We start from the raw sequence: 13842 nt of genomic DNA, 5'->3' as shown, positions 1-13842 counted from the left end.
TCTAATGTTTTGCTGTGCATTCTTTCATACATTGGACAAACAAGTCCGCTTCATTGATCTTATGATTTAAATCATAAATTATAATTCTTCATGTAGCTCCACCATGCGGCCAGCGCAATGGTTTCATTAATGAGGTTCTTGGCATAAAAGTTAGCTAGCAGAGATCTAAATAAAACACACAGACTCAGTTACCTTTTTTATTGCTAGGTCCGAGACGGCTCCCCTCTCTGGTTCCTACCTCTAACCGCCCGGCAGGGCAGCAAGGATTACTCAGGGTAGCAGGAGAGAGAGAGAGAGCGAGCACGCCAGGGAGTAGCCTTTTATTGGGGAACAAGAAGTTCAGGGGAGAATTCCATCCAATGAAGGTTGAGGGGGGGCCGCACTCCAAGGTCAGGGTCAGTGATTGGGCCCCCGGGTCAGTGGTCAGTCACACCCCCACACAGACGGGTTCTCTCATCAGGAGAGGGCCGGGAAAGTTCCGACACAGCCAGAACGCCTCCGACCCAAACCGGGAGTTGCCCAGTCATGTGTGAGAATGGCTCCCCACATGTAGCTATGACAATACTTTCTAAGGATCAGATATTGGAGAAAATAATTTATAGACAGTGTCATTATTTTCAACATCTAGCTAAATGCTAGAGGCTAATGGACTGCTTTCAGTTTACTTTGGTTAATTGTGTCCTGAGTCTTGGGCACCCAGACTCATGTAACTCTTCTCAGGATCACCTTTACTGCTTAAGGAAAATCACATACCCATTTTTATCATCTTTATACCTAGACCTAACCATACTTTAACATCTGTTCTTCTGACTCCCCCCGCCCAAGCTATTGTTTTATTTTCTACTTCCTTTTTCCTTAGCTTTGATCTCAAATCACCTATATGTATTCCTGTACTGTATGAATATCTCTAGTGCTGATACTTAGAAAAACTCATCTATGCAGTCAGCCAAGTGAGGCCATGCATATGTTGTTTCTGGATTACCGCTTAATTTATATACACATTTAAATGGAAAAAGAGAAACAATTCCAAATTAGGATTTAAAGATGGCCAGTTTTTTTCCCACAGAGGATTAGGTCAAAATCTGGTATTATTATTGTTGAAATTAGGTATAAATAGGTTAGGGACCTGTTTTTTTTTTTTTAATGTATAGTGTGAAACTAGATTTGCATACTATTAATGTAAATTTCTTTTTCTTTTTTTTTTTTTTAAAGGAATCAAGACTGTACAAACATCTCAGAACTATCTAACACATCTGAAAATGATGAGCAAAATGCTGAGGATTTGGTATGAAGTGTGTTAATTTTACAATTGCTTTTATTAGTTTCAAATGATAATTTAAAAGTGAGGGAAGTAGAAGATGTTGGTTACCTAATATTGATTTTTTCCCTGTATTTCAATAAACTATGAACATAGGGCATTTGATTAAAATTTTTTAAATTATCATCTAGAGGATTAGTTGATGTAATTTTGTTAGCCAATGAGTGATATATGAGTCAAAATATTTCCCTTTCCAAATTTTAGCTAGTTAAAGGTATATTGTTAAAAATACCTTGGGGGCTAGGGATATAGCTCAGTTGGTAGAGTGCTTGCCTCGCATGCACAGGGTCATAGGTCCAATCCCCAGCACCACCAAAAATCCAACCAACCAAACAAAAAAACTTGAAAGTCTTTTTGTTGTTGTTGTTTTTATAAGACCATTATCTGTTTAATCATAATTAAAAACCAATGGCCTGCTCAAGAGTGCCTGTGTATAGTTTCCCCTAAGTGGTAGGAAATAGCAACAAATAGCAACAGTGGGTATACTTTCACTTAATAATATATTTCAGTTTTGGAATGGAGTTGCAGAAAGGATGTTGTTCTTTAAAGCTATTATAATGTTAATTTTACACAAACTCTTATTATGGTTTATTGTAACATAATAAAAATGGATGTACTAATAAGTGATTTAGGGAATAAGAAAACTCATGAAACACAATGCAGGAACTATAGGAAGCTATGTGTTTCTGGGTTTTATGGGTAGAGATAAAAATGCAAAGGTGAAGCTGCTTTGTGCATTTGTTGGTTAGGAAATGCAATAAAGTGACATTTTACTGTAGTGTTTGTATATTTTTAATTAGAATCAAAAACACTTAGGGTGCTCTGATTTTGTTTCTAGGATGATAGTGATCTTCCTAAAACATCTTCTGGACGAAGGAGAGTAAGTTACTCTTTGCGATTGACTTTTGTGGTGTTCTTTGTTTAAAATCGAATCTTTGCCTTCAGATTTTAGGTTTTGTCTTTCAAAAGTTGTATTGATCAGAAATTGAATATTTTTGAGAAATGAGAAATCACTGAACATTGGTTAGTTAGGAAATGTTTAGTGTGAGAGTTGTCATTTGAGCTGTGTTCTCAGAGTGAGATGAGGACAATCAGAAGCATGGTGGATACCAGAGCAAAGACAGAAACTGGGAAACGTGCACATTCATGGGCATGCTTACACGACATAGAAGTGGAATGCTGGCATGAGTAAGGTGACCGGATGCCCATTAGGTTAGGAGCAGATAAGGGCTGTACTGAAACCCAAGGATTTTATTTAAATTTAAATCAAGGAAGTGATTGCATAGCCCAAACGGATGAGTAGAATTTGAAGGTTAAGAAGATAGGTATTAAAGGAGATGAGTTAGTTCATTTTAAGAATGTAGCATGAAGCGTGGGAACCTAGACGGTTCTTAGAATGGAAAAAGGAAGATGATGAGGCCTTTATTTATTTATTTTTTAAAAATAATTGTAGACTGACAGCATACCTTTATTTGTTTAGTTTTTTAAAAAATTTATTTATTTTTTTAATTGGTTGTTCAAAACATTACAAAGCTCATGACATATCATCTTCCATTGTTTATTTTTTTATGCAGTGCTAAGGATGGAACCCAGTGCCTCACACATGCTAGGTGCAAGTGCTCTGCCACTGAGCCACAGCCCCAGCCTGGATGATGAGGCCTTTTAAGGGAAAAATTCACCAGGATTTGGTGACTGAATCATTTTTTTAAACTTAAGCATTTGTGGCAGGTGCAGTTCTACATGTCTATCATATCAGCTACTGGGAGGCTGAGCCAGTAGAGTTTGAACCCAGCACGGACAACTTGGTGAGACCCAGTCTCAAAATAAAATGTAGTCAGGTGTGAGGCCCTGAGTTTAATCTCTAGCAACACACACAAAATCTTAATTTGTTGGGAAAGAGAGATTAAGGAAATAGAAAAGAAGGTATGAAAATAAGTTTAGGAAATTAGGTGAGTATAATTGGATGTCAATATAGCTCTTAAATTCTGCTGTGACAGGTTAATTAAAATAAGTCATTAATAAAAATTGATTAAAACATCTTAACCTCATCATTTTAAATTTTAAGTGCTCCTTAAATTGAAGTTTCTTTAAGTCAAATGTTACTTTATTTTACAGTATGCTTGTTCCAAATAATTTTGAGAAGTGAGACCTGTCAGTCTCATCTGATTTGTCATTTTCATATAGTTTAATTTCTAAGTAGACTCCCAAACGTTTAGTAGCTAGTACTTATTTTGTACTTTTTATTTACAAAATTTTATTATTTCCATTACTGAAGATTTAACCCGGGGGCACTCTGCCACTGAGCTACATCCTCAGTTTTTTTTTTTTTTTAATTTTTAATTTTTTAAAATTTTGAGATAGGGCCTTATTAAATTGCTGAGGCTAGCCTTGAACTTGGAATCTTCTTGCCTGAGACTCCCAGGTCTCCGGGATTGCAGGTGTGCAGTGCACTTCTGCACCTGTTTTAAGGCAGCCACAGTTCTTATGATGCAATATAGAAAATAATAAACAGCACAATTGGATTTTTATTACAGTCATGCCATAGTGTAATGATTATTTTCCTAAGATTAAAAAAAAATTTAGTATTATAAATGTATTTTTAGGTCCATGGTTGGAAAGTAAGGAGCAACACAGCTACCAGTTATGTTGAAAGCAACTGGAAGAAACAGTGTAAGGAACTGGTGAACTTAATTTTTCAGTGTGAAGATTCTGAACCATTTAGACAACCTGTTGATTTGGTTGAGTATCCAGTAAGTTTCCATTGTTTGAATGTTTGGGTTTTTCTTGTTTGGGGAAAGAGGGGGTTTGAATAGGGTATTAAAATTAAACCTTAAATTAACATGAAGATCTAGGCTTTATGTTAACATTTTCTCTTACCATTAGCTGTAGAGGTACTCTTGTTTCTCATTTAAGGATTTAGACTTAGTTATCCAGTATTACATAGTAATAAGAGATCCCTATGTGCTTATCTATTATGTTTATCTATTATCTAAGCAGGCATAGAAGCCCAAGGAAAACTTAGATAAAACTTTACTCTATACACATAGGAAAGATGACTTAAAGACAAACAAATAAATAAATAAAAGATCACAACAACAAATTTACTGTAGAAAGGTTGGAAATTATAGATGTATTAAAGTAGGACATGAAATCATCCCATGTCCTACTACCAAAATAATCTATATTTTGATCTATTTGTACCTTGTCTTTGTGTCTGGACCTTTTTTAAACAGTCATGAAATCTGAAGATGCTTCTACCCCCCAGCTCCCATCATTTTGAACATTCCTGAGATCTGATAAAGTTCATCTGTGAACTAACTATTTTTAAAATCTAGGACTACCGAGATATTATAGATACTCCCATGGATTTTGGAACCGTAAGGGAAACCCTGGAAGCCGGAAATTATGACAGCCCTTTGGAATTTTGCAAAGACATCCGATTGATATTTAGCAATGCAAAAGCATATACACCAAACAAAAGATCAAAGGTAAATTTTAAAATGGTTTATTAAAAAATCATTCATGGTCTGTGTTTTCCCACTCATTGGTAGAGGTTGCAATATTACAAGTAAGTGAATAAAGTAAGATTACTCTGAAGAGCAGAGCTGTGCTGCTGCCCAAAGAGCTTCAGTTCTTTTCCTTTTAACAATTGATATTTGTCATAATCTCTTAAAGTTTACTGAATAAATGAAGATTGGTGAGAAGTAAGGTACCAGTAGAAAATGAAAAAATCAGATTGTAGAATGATTCTGTTTTATTGCTCTTAATAATCTTCTAGTCTTTGTCATCACTACTAGTCTATTAAAAGTTTATAAAAATTCTCTGAATTAACTACTGCATTTCATCACGTAATTGCTGCCACTGCATTAAAGTGTATTCATGAGTGTTCCATGCAGCCCAGTCTTGCAGCAGAAACCATTCAATCATAAATGATTTTTAAGTAGTACTGGCATAGTTTTTTTGTTTTTTAAAAAGGTGCACATAAAGGTTGTATCTTACTTTTTTTGTGAAAAAATTTGGCATGAAAACTGTGATTATGTGGTGAAATTCAGTTGTCAGGATGTTCAAATAAACCTCATTGCTTGTACTGTTTTTGTCCCTTTGTGTCCAGCTCATTTCACGTATCATAATGTCTTAAGACTTGTAGCATGTGTCTGAACTTTATTCCTTTTGTGGCCAAATAAAACTTCGGTGTATGGGGATAACACATCTTATTCTTTCATCTGCTAATGGGCAGTTGGGCTGATTTTACTTTTTGGCCACTTTGAATAATGCTGCGACAAATATCTGTCTTGAGTACCTGCTTTCAGTTCACTTGGGTGTATATGTAAGAGTAGCCTTGATAGGTCACGGGATGATTCTGTGACCTGTCAGTAACCACCAGGCCGTTTCCTGTAATGACTTCACCATTTTTCTGTTCCCACCAAGAATGAGAGCATGCTAATTTTTCCAAATTCTAACCAGTGCCTGCTATTTAGGGAGTTTTGTTTTATTTTAAATAGCCATACTTCATCTTATGTATGAAGTAAAATCTGACTGTAGCTTTGATTCTCTTATGATTTATTATGTTAAAAAATTGCATCCAGGACTTATTTTATAAGGAATAAGTTGGAGATGCAGAATGATTTTCATGAGGATGTTTATACTCACAAATCCCTAGAAACATACCATGCAGGTCCTGGAGGGAAGATCAGGAGGCAGAGCTGAGAGTCCTTGCTGAGGAGGCAGGGTAGGGCAGATCAAGCAGTCTAGTAATGGCTAGTTGTAATCAGGATTTCAGCACAATTTGGACCTTAGAGTTGTTCTCCAATTTTTTGATAACACATTTTGAGGTGCTTTAAGACATGGGTCTTTTTTTTTTTTTAATTTTTTTTTTGCAGTTGTAGATGGACAAAATGCCTTTGTTTATATTTATGTGGTGGTAAGGATTGAAGCCAGTGCTCCTCACATGCTAGACAAGTGCTTTACCATTGAACTATAGCCCCAGCCAGATATATTGACTTCTTATGTAAAAGTTTGATTGAGGAGATGGGTGGGGGTGTGAAGCCTCTATTATGCATCAAAAAATATACTTGCAGAGGGATCATTTGCTATCTCTATAGTTAGCTGGCTCTGGGAAGCAGGTAGAATCATCCTAAAAACCAGAGAATTACCAATACAAAACATGAGAAAATGTAGTTAGTAAGCTAATAGTGTTCAGTATCTGTTCTTGTGCTTATTGGCTTATTGCCTGTTTATGTATCATCATCTGAGAACTGTCTATTTCAGGTCTTGTTCAAGTTCAAATTGGATCTCCTTTTGATGAGAGAGAGATGATTTCCAAATATTTTCTCCCATTTTGTAGGTTGTCTTTTCACTTAGTTTGATAATGTCTTTTGATTCACAAAAACTTTCAATTTTGGTGAAGTAAAGTTTTTTTTTTTTAAATTTTCTAAATGCTTTTTTGCTTTCATATCTTAAAACTACTGCCAAATCCAACACTCTAAAGATTTGTCTGGTGTGCTCTTATAGTTAGTTGCTTGATTTAAAACTTTCTCCCGCTGGGGTTGTGGCTCAGTGATAGAGTGCTCGCCTCGGATGCTGGGTTCAATCCTCAGCACCACATAAAAACAACTAAAGTGTTTTGTGTACAACTACAACTAAAAAATAAATAAAACAGAACAACTTTCTCATTATCTGAGAAGTGTATATTTGATGTTTCCTGTTTTCTTTTGGATGTCATGGAACAGCAGGTGGAAACATACGCCATTATCTATAATTAGTGATATTACAAATAGCTTTAATAATAATTAAAGAAAAAAAGTTTTAAAATACTTTATAATTCTAGTTTTGCTTTCATATCCTTGCAGATTTATAGTATGACCTTGAGGTTGTCGGCCTTATTTGAAGAAAAAATGAAGAAAATCTCTTCTGATTTTAAAATTGGTCAAAAGTTCAATGAAAAACTTCGACGAAGCCAGAGATTCAAGCAAAGGCAAAATTCTAATGGTGTCATTCAAGCTAACAAGAGTATCAGGTGAATTACTTAAGAGAAGCTTTGAAGGCAGTTAATTTAAAAAAAAAAAAAATTGTTTATTGGTACCAGGGATTGAACCCAGGGGTGCTTAACCACAGAGATTCATCCCCAGCACTCACCCCGCCCCCTGTTTAAAAAAAAATTGTTATTATAGGAGTTTGTTGCTATGCCTGGCTGCAATTATTTTTAATTTAGAGTTGTGATATTTCTTTGACTTAACTATGCTAAAAGAATTAATTTTTTAGAGTACTATATATTCAGAAAGGACTAGTCAAAAATTTTTATAACTTGAAAGCATGTCTGAATATACAGTTGTCACACTGATGTGTAATTGTGTGCATTTTTAAGCATTTAATGAAAATGTCATTTAAAAAAATCTTATCAAAGATTATTATATGGTTGTCTTTTGCATGAGACATGGCTTTTTAAGATAAAGTGACTGTTACTGCCTTTGAACATTAGATTATATAAGGGAAAATATTTACTGGACATTGCACCTCGTTATTAAGGAGAATTAATTGTAAAGGAATGAAATGGGGTCATATTCTTTTTGTCAGTAATTTTATATTTGGTGTTCTTGGACTATAGTGCCTGCATTAAGATCAGATTTCAGGTACTTTAAGCTATTGCAGTATGAAAATTGAGTTGTACAGTGTTTAGTTTGCTTTCCTGCATTTTTTGAATGCAGTATACTCTTGATGGGATTTCTTTGTGATTGATTTGAGGAATTCACTGTACTTCTCAATTCAGAATGATCCTATTTCAAAATAATATTGCTTTTAATCCCAGTACCTATAGAATCTTTGCTCTAATACAGCACTCATCCATCCCTCCTCCCTCCATTGTGCTATTAGGATCACACAGATTACAATTTTATATCACGTTTATGCAGTTTTCTTTTAAGAATAAAATATCATTTATATTGCTTTTGTAGTAATCCATGTCATTACCCTTCCCACATATGAAAGTATAGATTGAAGGACTTTAAAAATTTCTCAAAAGGTGGGTGTGCTAGCATTGAATTATCTCAGCCTTTTCATGTCTGGCAGTGTCTCAGTTTCACCTTCATTATTGAAGAAAAGTTTTGGTGCATATAGAATTTTTGACATTTTACTGTAAGCATGTTAAAAGTTTCATTTCACTGCCTGATGGCCTCTGTTGTTTCTGAAAAACAAGTCAGCTAGTAATCTTACTGAGGTTTTCTTTTCCTGTACATATTGAAATGTTTTTCGCTTCTCACTTTCTGTTTTTTTTTTTTTTTGCTTTAGTGTTTATTTGGTATGATAGAATATATTTTGACATATTATGTCAGTATTATCTCTTTGTCCTTATCTTTTTTTAAAATTATTTTTTTAGTTGTAGATGGACACAATATCTTTATTTTTATGTGGCTCTGAGTTTTGAACCTAGTGCCTCACGCATGCAAGGCAAGTGATCTACCACTGAGCTACAACCTTGGTCCCTCTTTGTCCTTATCTTTAAATTGATCATGATATGTATAGGTTTGGATTTCTTTGAGTTTGTTGTACTTGGAATTTGTCTAGCTTTGTGGATGTATGTTGTTTTTAATTTAATTGAGGGTTTTCCAGCCAGTATTTCTTTTCGGTACTGCAGATTGAACCCAGATGTCCTTTTCCACTGAGCTATGTCCCCAACCCTTTTTATTTATTTTGAGACAGGGTCTCACTAAGTTGCTTAGGTTATCTTCAAACTTGTGATCCTCCTGCCTTAGCTTCCTGAGTTGCTGGGATTACAGGTGTGTGCCACAGTGCCAGGCTCTGATCAGTATTTTTTTAAGTATATTTTTCTGCCTATTTCTTTTTGCTCCTTTGGTAGTCCCATTACAAATACGCTGGTATCCTGCATGTCTCCAAGGCTCTCTTCATTTTTTTTCTTCTTTTTTCTCTGTTCTTCAGACTGAATAATCTGTAAGTATGTGTCTTCAAGGGCACTGATGGTTTCTGCCAGCTCAAATCTAAATATTTATTTCATTTATTTATTGCACTTTTCAACTCTGGGATTTCCATTTGGTTTGTTTTTATAATGTTTGTCTCTTCTTTATTCTGTTTTTGATGAATCATTGTTACAATTTTCTTCTGTAAACATAATAATTTCCTTTAGTCCTTTGAATATTTTTATATTGACTTAAATATTAGTATTTGTTAAACTAAGCGATATCTGGGTTGTCTCAGGGTTATTTTCTATTGAATGCTTCCCTTGTGAATGGGCTGTCCTTTCCTGTTTCTTTGACTATCTCATAATTTTTTGTTAAACTGGGCATATCAAATGAGGTTTTTGATAAACTGGGCATATCAAATGAGGCATTTCTGGAAAACTGTTTTTACTGATGCTGACAGATTATAGTGATGATAGTTTTGTGGTTTTGTTCAGTGACTTGCCTGGACTCATCCTGGAGAGTCTGTCCTCCCTGCAGGGCACAGCCACTGAAGTGGTTGCCTGCCCTGCTGTCCCCACTGTTTTGAGATTTTTGTTTTCATTTTTTGAGTTTGTCTTCCTAGGGTCAGTGAGCTTAGCTTAGTGGTCAGAAAATTTTCCATATATATTCTGAGGTCCGTGTGCTTAGTGAGAGGGCAAACCTCACAGGTCAGCCAAGGTGGCCTGGCTTTCACCTTCTGTTTGTTTTTTTCAGACAAGAATTTCAAGAGCAGCCAACATGAATAAATAAACTGCGGTTATTGGATATGTGTATTCTTCCAGATCCTATTGGGGAATGAGGGAGCTTTTTAAAGACTCTTCTGCATCTGATTCCCGAGATCTTCCTTTTATTTTTACTTTTCTGTAGTGCTGGGGAGGGAACCCAAGGCTTCTTATGCTGGCAAGCAGCTATTCTTAGATCTCCCCTTTGTATGTGGCTGAGTTCTTGCTGGCTTCTACGTTGTCACAGCCTAAGGCAGAGAGCTGTTGTCCCTGCGGTATTGTCCTTAGTCCTGAGTGTTTTCAGTGTCCTCAGGTGTATGGCTGTTTGTAGAGACACCAGATCAGACCAGTGCCTTTCTCACTGGTCCTCATAGCCATCATCCCCAGAGGATTGGGGTGTGTTTGTCTTTTTGTCTGGGAGCAGCCCCAAGTTGGTGCTGCAGATCCCCATGCTCTCATCTAAGTTCAGGATGTTTTGTGAGCATGTGCTTTCTTTTATTCCTTCACTTAATTTCCTCAACCTGAAATGGTTGATAGTTCAGCCATTTATGAAATTTTATTTTTGTGAGAATTGTTAAATTTTTGATTTAATATTACACACAAACCACATTAAAATGCTTCTCCATAAGGAAATACAACATTTAAATAAGGGAAGTCTAATTAAATTGGCATGGTAACATAACAAAATTATAAAATAGACCCTGCTTTCTTCAGCCATTGCCTTTAATAGGTTAATAAACACAAATTGAAACACATGTGAACCTGGCTTGGTTTTGAGATAGGGAAGGTATGTCCTGCAAAACATATTCATATAATGTTACATAAACCTAAATATAAAATCAGTTTTGAGATGACATTCACCATCTTTGTGGAATATTGACCATTACTAATGAAGTCTAATTATAAATTTTAAAAAGGGGAGAAACATTTATAGAACTTAATGAACTGGGATTATAACCAAAATATTATTTTAACTATGTCAGTTTTACTTAAGGCAGGACTGTCCAACAGAAATATTCTGTCATTCATGATCTGAATTCTGATGTATCACATCAATTAAATGGTGCATACAAAAAAGGTATGAGATTTATGTGATAATAAATAAGGCAGTGGCCATTACTCATTAGTAGCTATTTTGAGGTGTGCTGTGAAGTTTGCCCTTTCCCACTTCTTAATGCCATTGAAGATCATTTTTGTTTCAGGGATGTACTTTTTGGCATTCTCCAAATACTCTATCAGTGTATCCTCCCGCCAGGTGCTGCCTTTGTTTTGTTGGCATCTGTGTAAGAGAATCCAGCAGCCTTGACCTGTCTTCCACCCAGATAATCCTTGGAGATTTGGCCAGTCTTGTGCTTGCCTCCCTTTTCCACAGTGTGGCACTGAGCACACTTTGGAACAAAACTCTTATTGTCTTTCTCCACATTACCCATTTAAAAAAATATATCTTTATTTTTATTTATTTACTTTTATGTGGTGCTGAGGATCAAACCCAGGTCTTTATGCATGAGAGGTAAGCGCTCTACCACTGAGCCACAACCCCAGCCCCTCATTACCCATTTTTAATTCATTCTTTTTTCACTATGCAATGAAGGTTCATGTTCAGAAGTTAGATATCCCACTCTCAGCCATTTTATTTTTACTTTTTGAGTGAGAGGATTTGGTGACATAATCTGTGACCCTCCATGCTTCAAATTACAGAACACATTGGGACACATACACATACCCACTAGGTAAATGACTCAGTTCTTGTTCAGCTGCTTTGCAACTTGTAATTCGTAACACACATTCTATCTGGAGTACCATGTGAATCTTCACTCATCTTTTTTTTTTTTTTAAATTTAAACTTTTCATTTTGAAATAATTACAGAATTATAGAGAAATTGCATGAATAATTCAAAGAGGTTCTATATATTCCTAGACTCACCAGTTCACATTATACCACATTTGCTTTATTTTTGGTTTAATACAGTTGTGCTTTGCTTGACTATAGGATCCATTCTGAGAAACGCATCATCGGATGATTTTTGTCATTTTACAATGTGCTTACACAGACTAAGATGGTCGTGACAGCGTTTAGGTAATACGGGATCACCATTGTGTATGTGACCCATTGTGGACTAGAATGTCATTGTGCAGTGCTGTATTTTCTCTATTATGTATGTGTATTTTTTCTTTCGAATCATTAAAAAAAATACTTTTTAACATATTCCTTTACCTGTCGGTACTTACTGTGTATTTGCTAAGAATTACATTTAAAATACTTCATCTTCTTACAGTTGACTCAATAATGTCATTAGGGCAGTCACCGATTGATCCCATTCCACTCCAGGTCCACTCCAAGAGCATGCATCACATTTAGGTGCTGTATGTGTTTGGTGTATTTTAGTCTAGATTATTGTTTTCAGTCATTTCTTTATTTTCTTGATAGGTATTTGTGAAGAGTCATCCATTTATAAAGTGAATCTCAATTTGGATTTGATTGTTTTGCACAGATTTTTAATATTTTTGTTTTCATTGAAAAAGCCTGTTCTGATTTTTCTATACTAAAGAAAGGTTCAGAAGGACGTAAGATCAAACAGGGAAAGCAAACTTTTACTCTTGGAGGCATTACTACTTTGTCTTATATTTTTTGTTAAGTTTTAGTTGGGGCCTGGTGATACAGCTCAGTTGGTAGAGTGCTTGCCTTGCACGCACAAGGCCTTGGGTTCAATCCCCAGCACCGCGTGCGCACTCGCGCGCGCGCGTGCACACACACACACACACACACACACACAGGTGGGCATGGTGATGCATACTTGTAATTCTAGTGACTTTAGGAAACTGAGGCAATAGAATTGCAAGTTTGAGGCTAGCCTCAGCAATTTAGCAAGGCCTTAGCAACTTGGCAAGATTGCTCTTAAATAAAAAGTAAGAGCGCTGTGCACTGCTCAGTAGTTAAACACCACTGTGTTCAATCCTCAATACTAAACAAACAAAACATAGGCTTATAATGTCTTTATTATCATATAAATAGTGCTTTAAAGAATTGTGAGGGCTGGAGTTGTGACTCAGTGATAGAGCACTTGCCCAGCATTTGTGAAGCACTGGGTTCGATTCTCAACACTGCACACAAATAAATGAACAAATAAAGGTCCAACAACATCTAAAAAAGTTAAAATGATTATCTACAAGTTCACCTATTTAGATTTTCCCTTAGAAAATTGTTTTGTTTTAAAGAAAATAAGACTATCTGAACATGAATATTACTCAATTTTGTAACTTGTCTTAAACTTTACTCTTCCCCATGATTCATGGCTTAGGAGGCAGTCTGGTGAACCGGTGCTCAGGTTGGAAACAGATTTGTCTTGGAAATAAAAACACAGTTTGGTCTGATCTTTTATTTTTTATTTTTTTCCATCTATTTGGATTTGGTTAGCTTCTGCTCTTAGTCTTTTAATATGGTCCTTAGGAACATGTGATAAGAGAGAAGGCTGTGTCTTGTTTTTAGGCTCTATTTCATAGTTATAGCCAGGTGCAACGATGCACCTCTATAATTCCAGAGATTTGGGAGGCTGAGGCAGGAGGAACTCAATTTAGCAAGACCCTCTTTCAAAATAAAAAGGGCTGGGGAAGTAACTTAGTGGGAGAGTGCCCCTGGGTTCAATCCCCAGTGCTGCCACAAATACAAAATGGGATTTATAGTATAAATGAATGCCTGTTGTTGCATAAATGTTGGTATGTGTGAGCATTTTATCCAAACAACTTAAGGCATTCTTTATATAACTGTTAACTTGGATCATTTGTTCATTGCTACTCATTTAAATACAACTGTCAGAGTAAGGACATAATAATATAATTCATGCCAGAGTAA

General features: G+C 35.7%; 1 protein-coding gene and 1 pseudogene across 2 annotated transcripts in view; one reads left to right on the top strand and one right to left on the bottom strand.

The window, feature by feature from the left end:
* The window catches only part of Brwd1 (bromodomain and WD repeat domain containing 1), a 121487-nt gene that overhangs the window by 90134 nt on the left and 17511 nt on the right, over positions 1–13842 (top strand). For both annotated transcript variants that reach the window (XM_026399392.2, XM_077795417.1), the window contains exons 33-37: positions 1213–1285; positions 2157–2198; positions 3922–4068; positions 4654–4806; positions 7168–7334. In XM_026399392.2, the coding sequence (XP_026255177.2) occupies positions 1213–1285; positions 2157–2198; positions 3922–4068; positions 4654–4806; positions 7168–7334 (582 nt within the window). The remainder of the gene's footprint in view (positions 1–1212; positions 1286–2156; positions 2199–3921; positions 4069–4653; positions 4807–7167; positions 7335–13842) is intronic.
* Positions 10838–11422, bottom strand: LOC113190208 (cytochrome c pseudogene; annotated as a pseudogene).

The sequence above is a fragment of the Urocitellus parryii genome, chromosome 2 (genome assembly GCF_045843805.1).
Source record: "Urocitellus parryii isolate mUroPar1 chromosome 2, mUroPar1.hap1, whole genome shotgun sequence".
Lineage (NCBI taxonomy): Eukaryota > Metazoa > Chordata > Mammalia > Rodentia > Sciuridae > Urocitellus > Urocitellus parryii.
The sequence above is the reverse complement of the archived record's forward strand: the minus strand, read 5'-3'. Positions and strand labels throughout refer to the sequence as shown.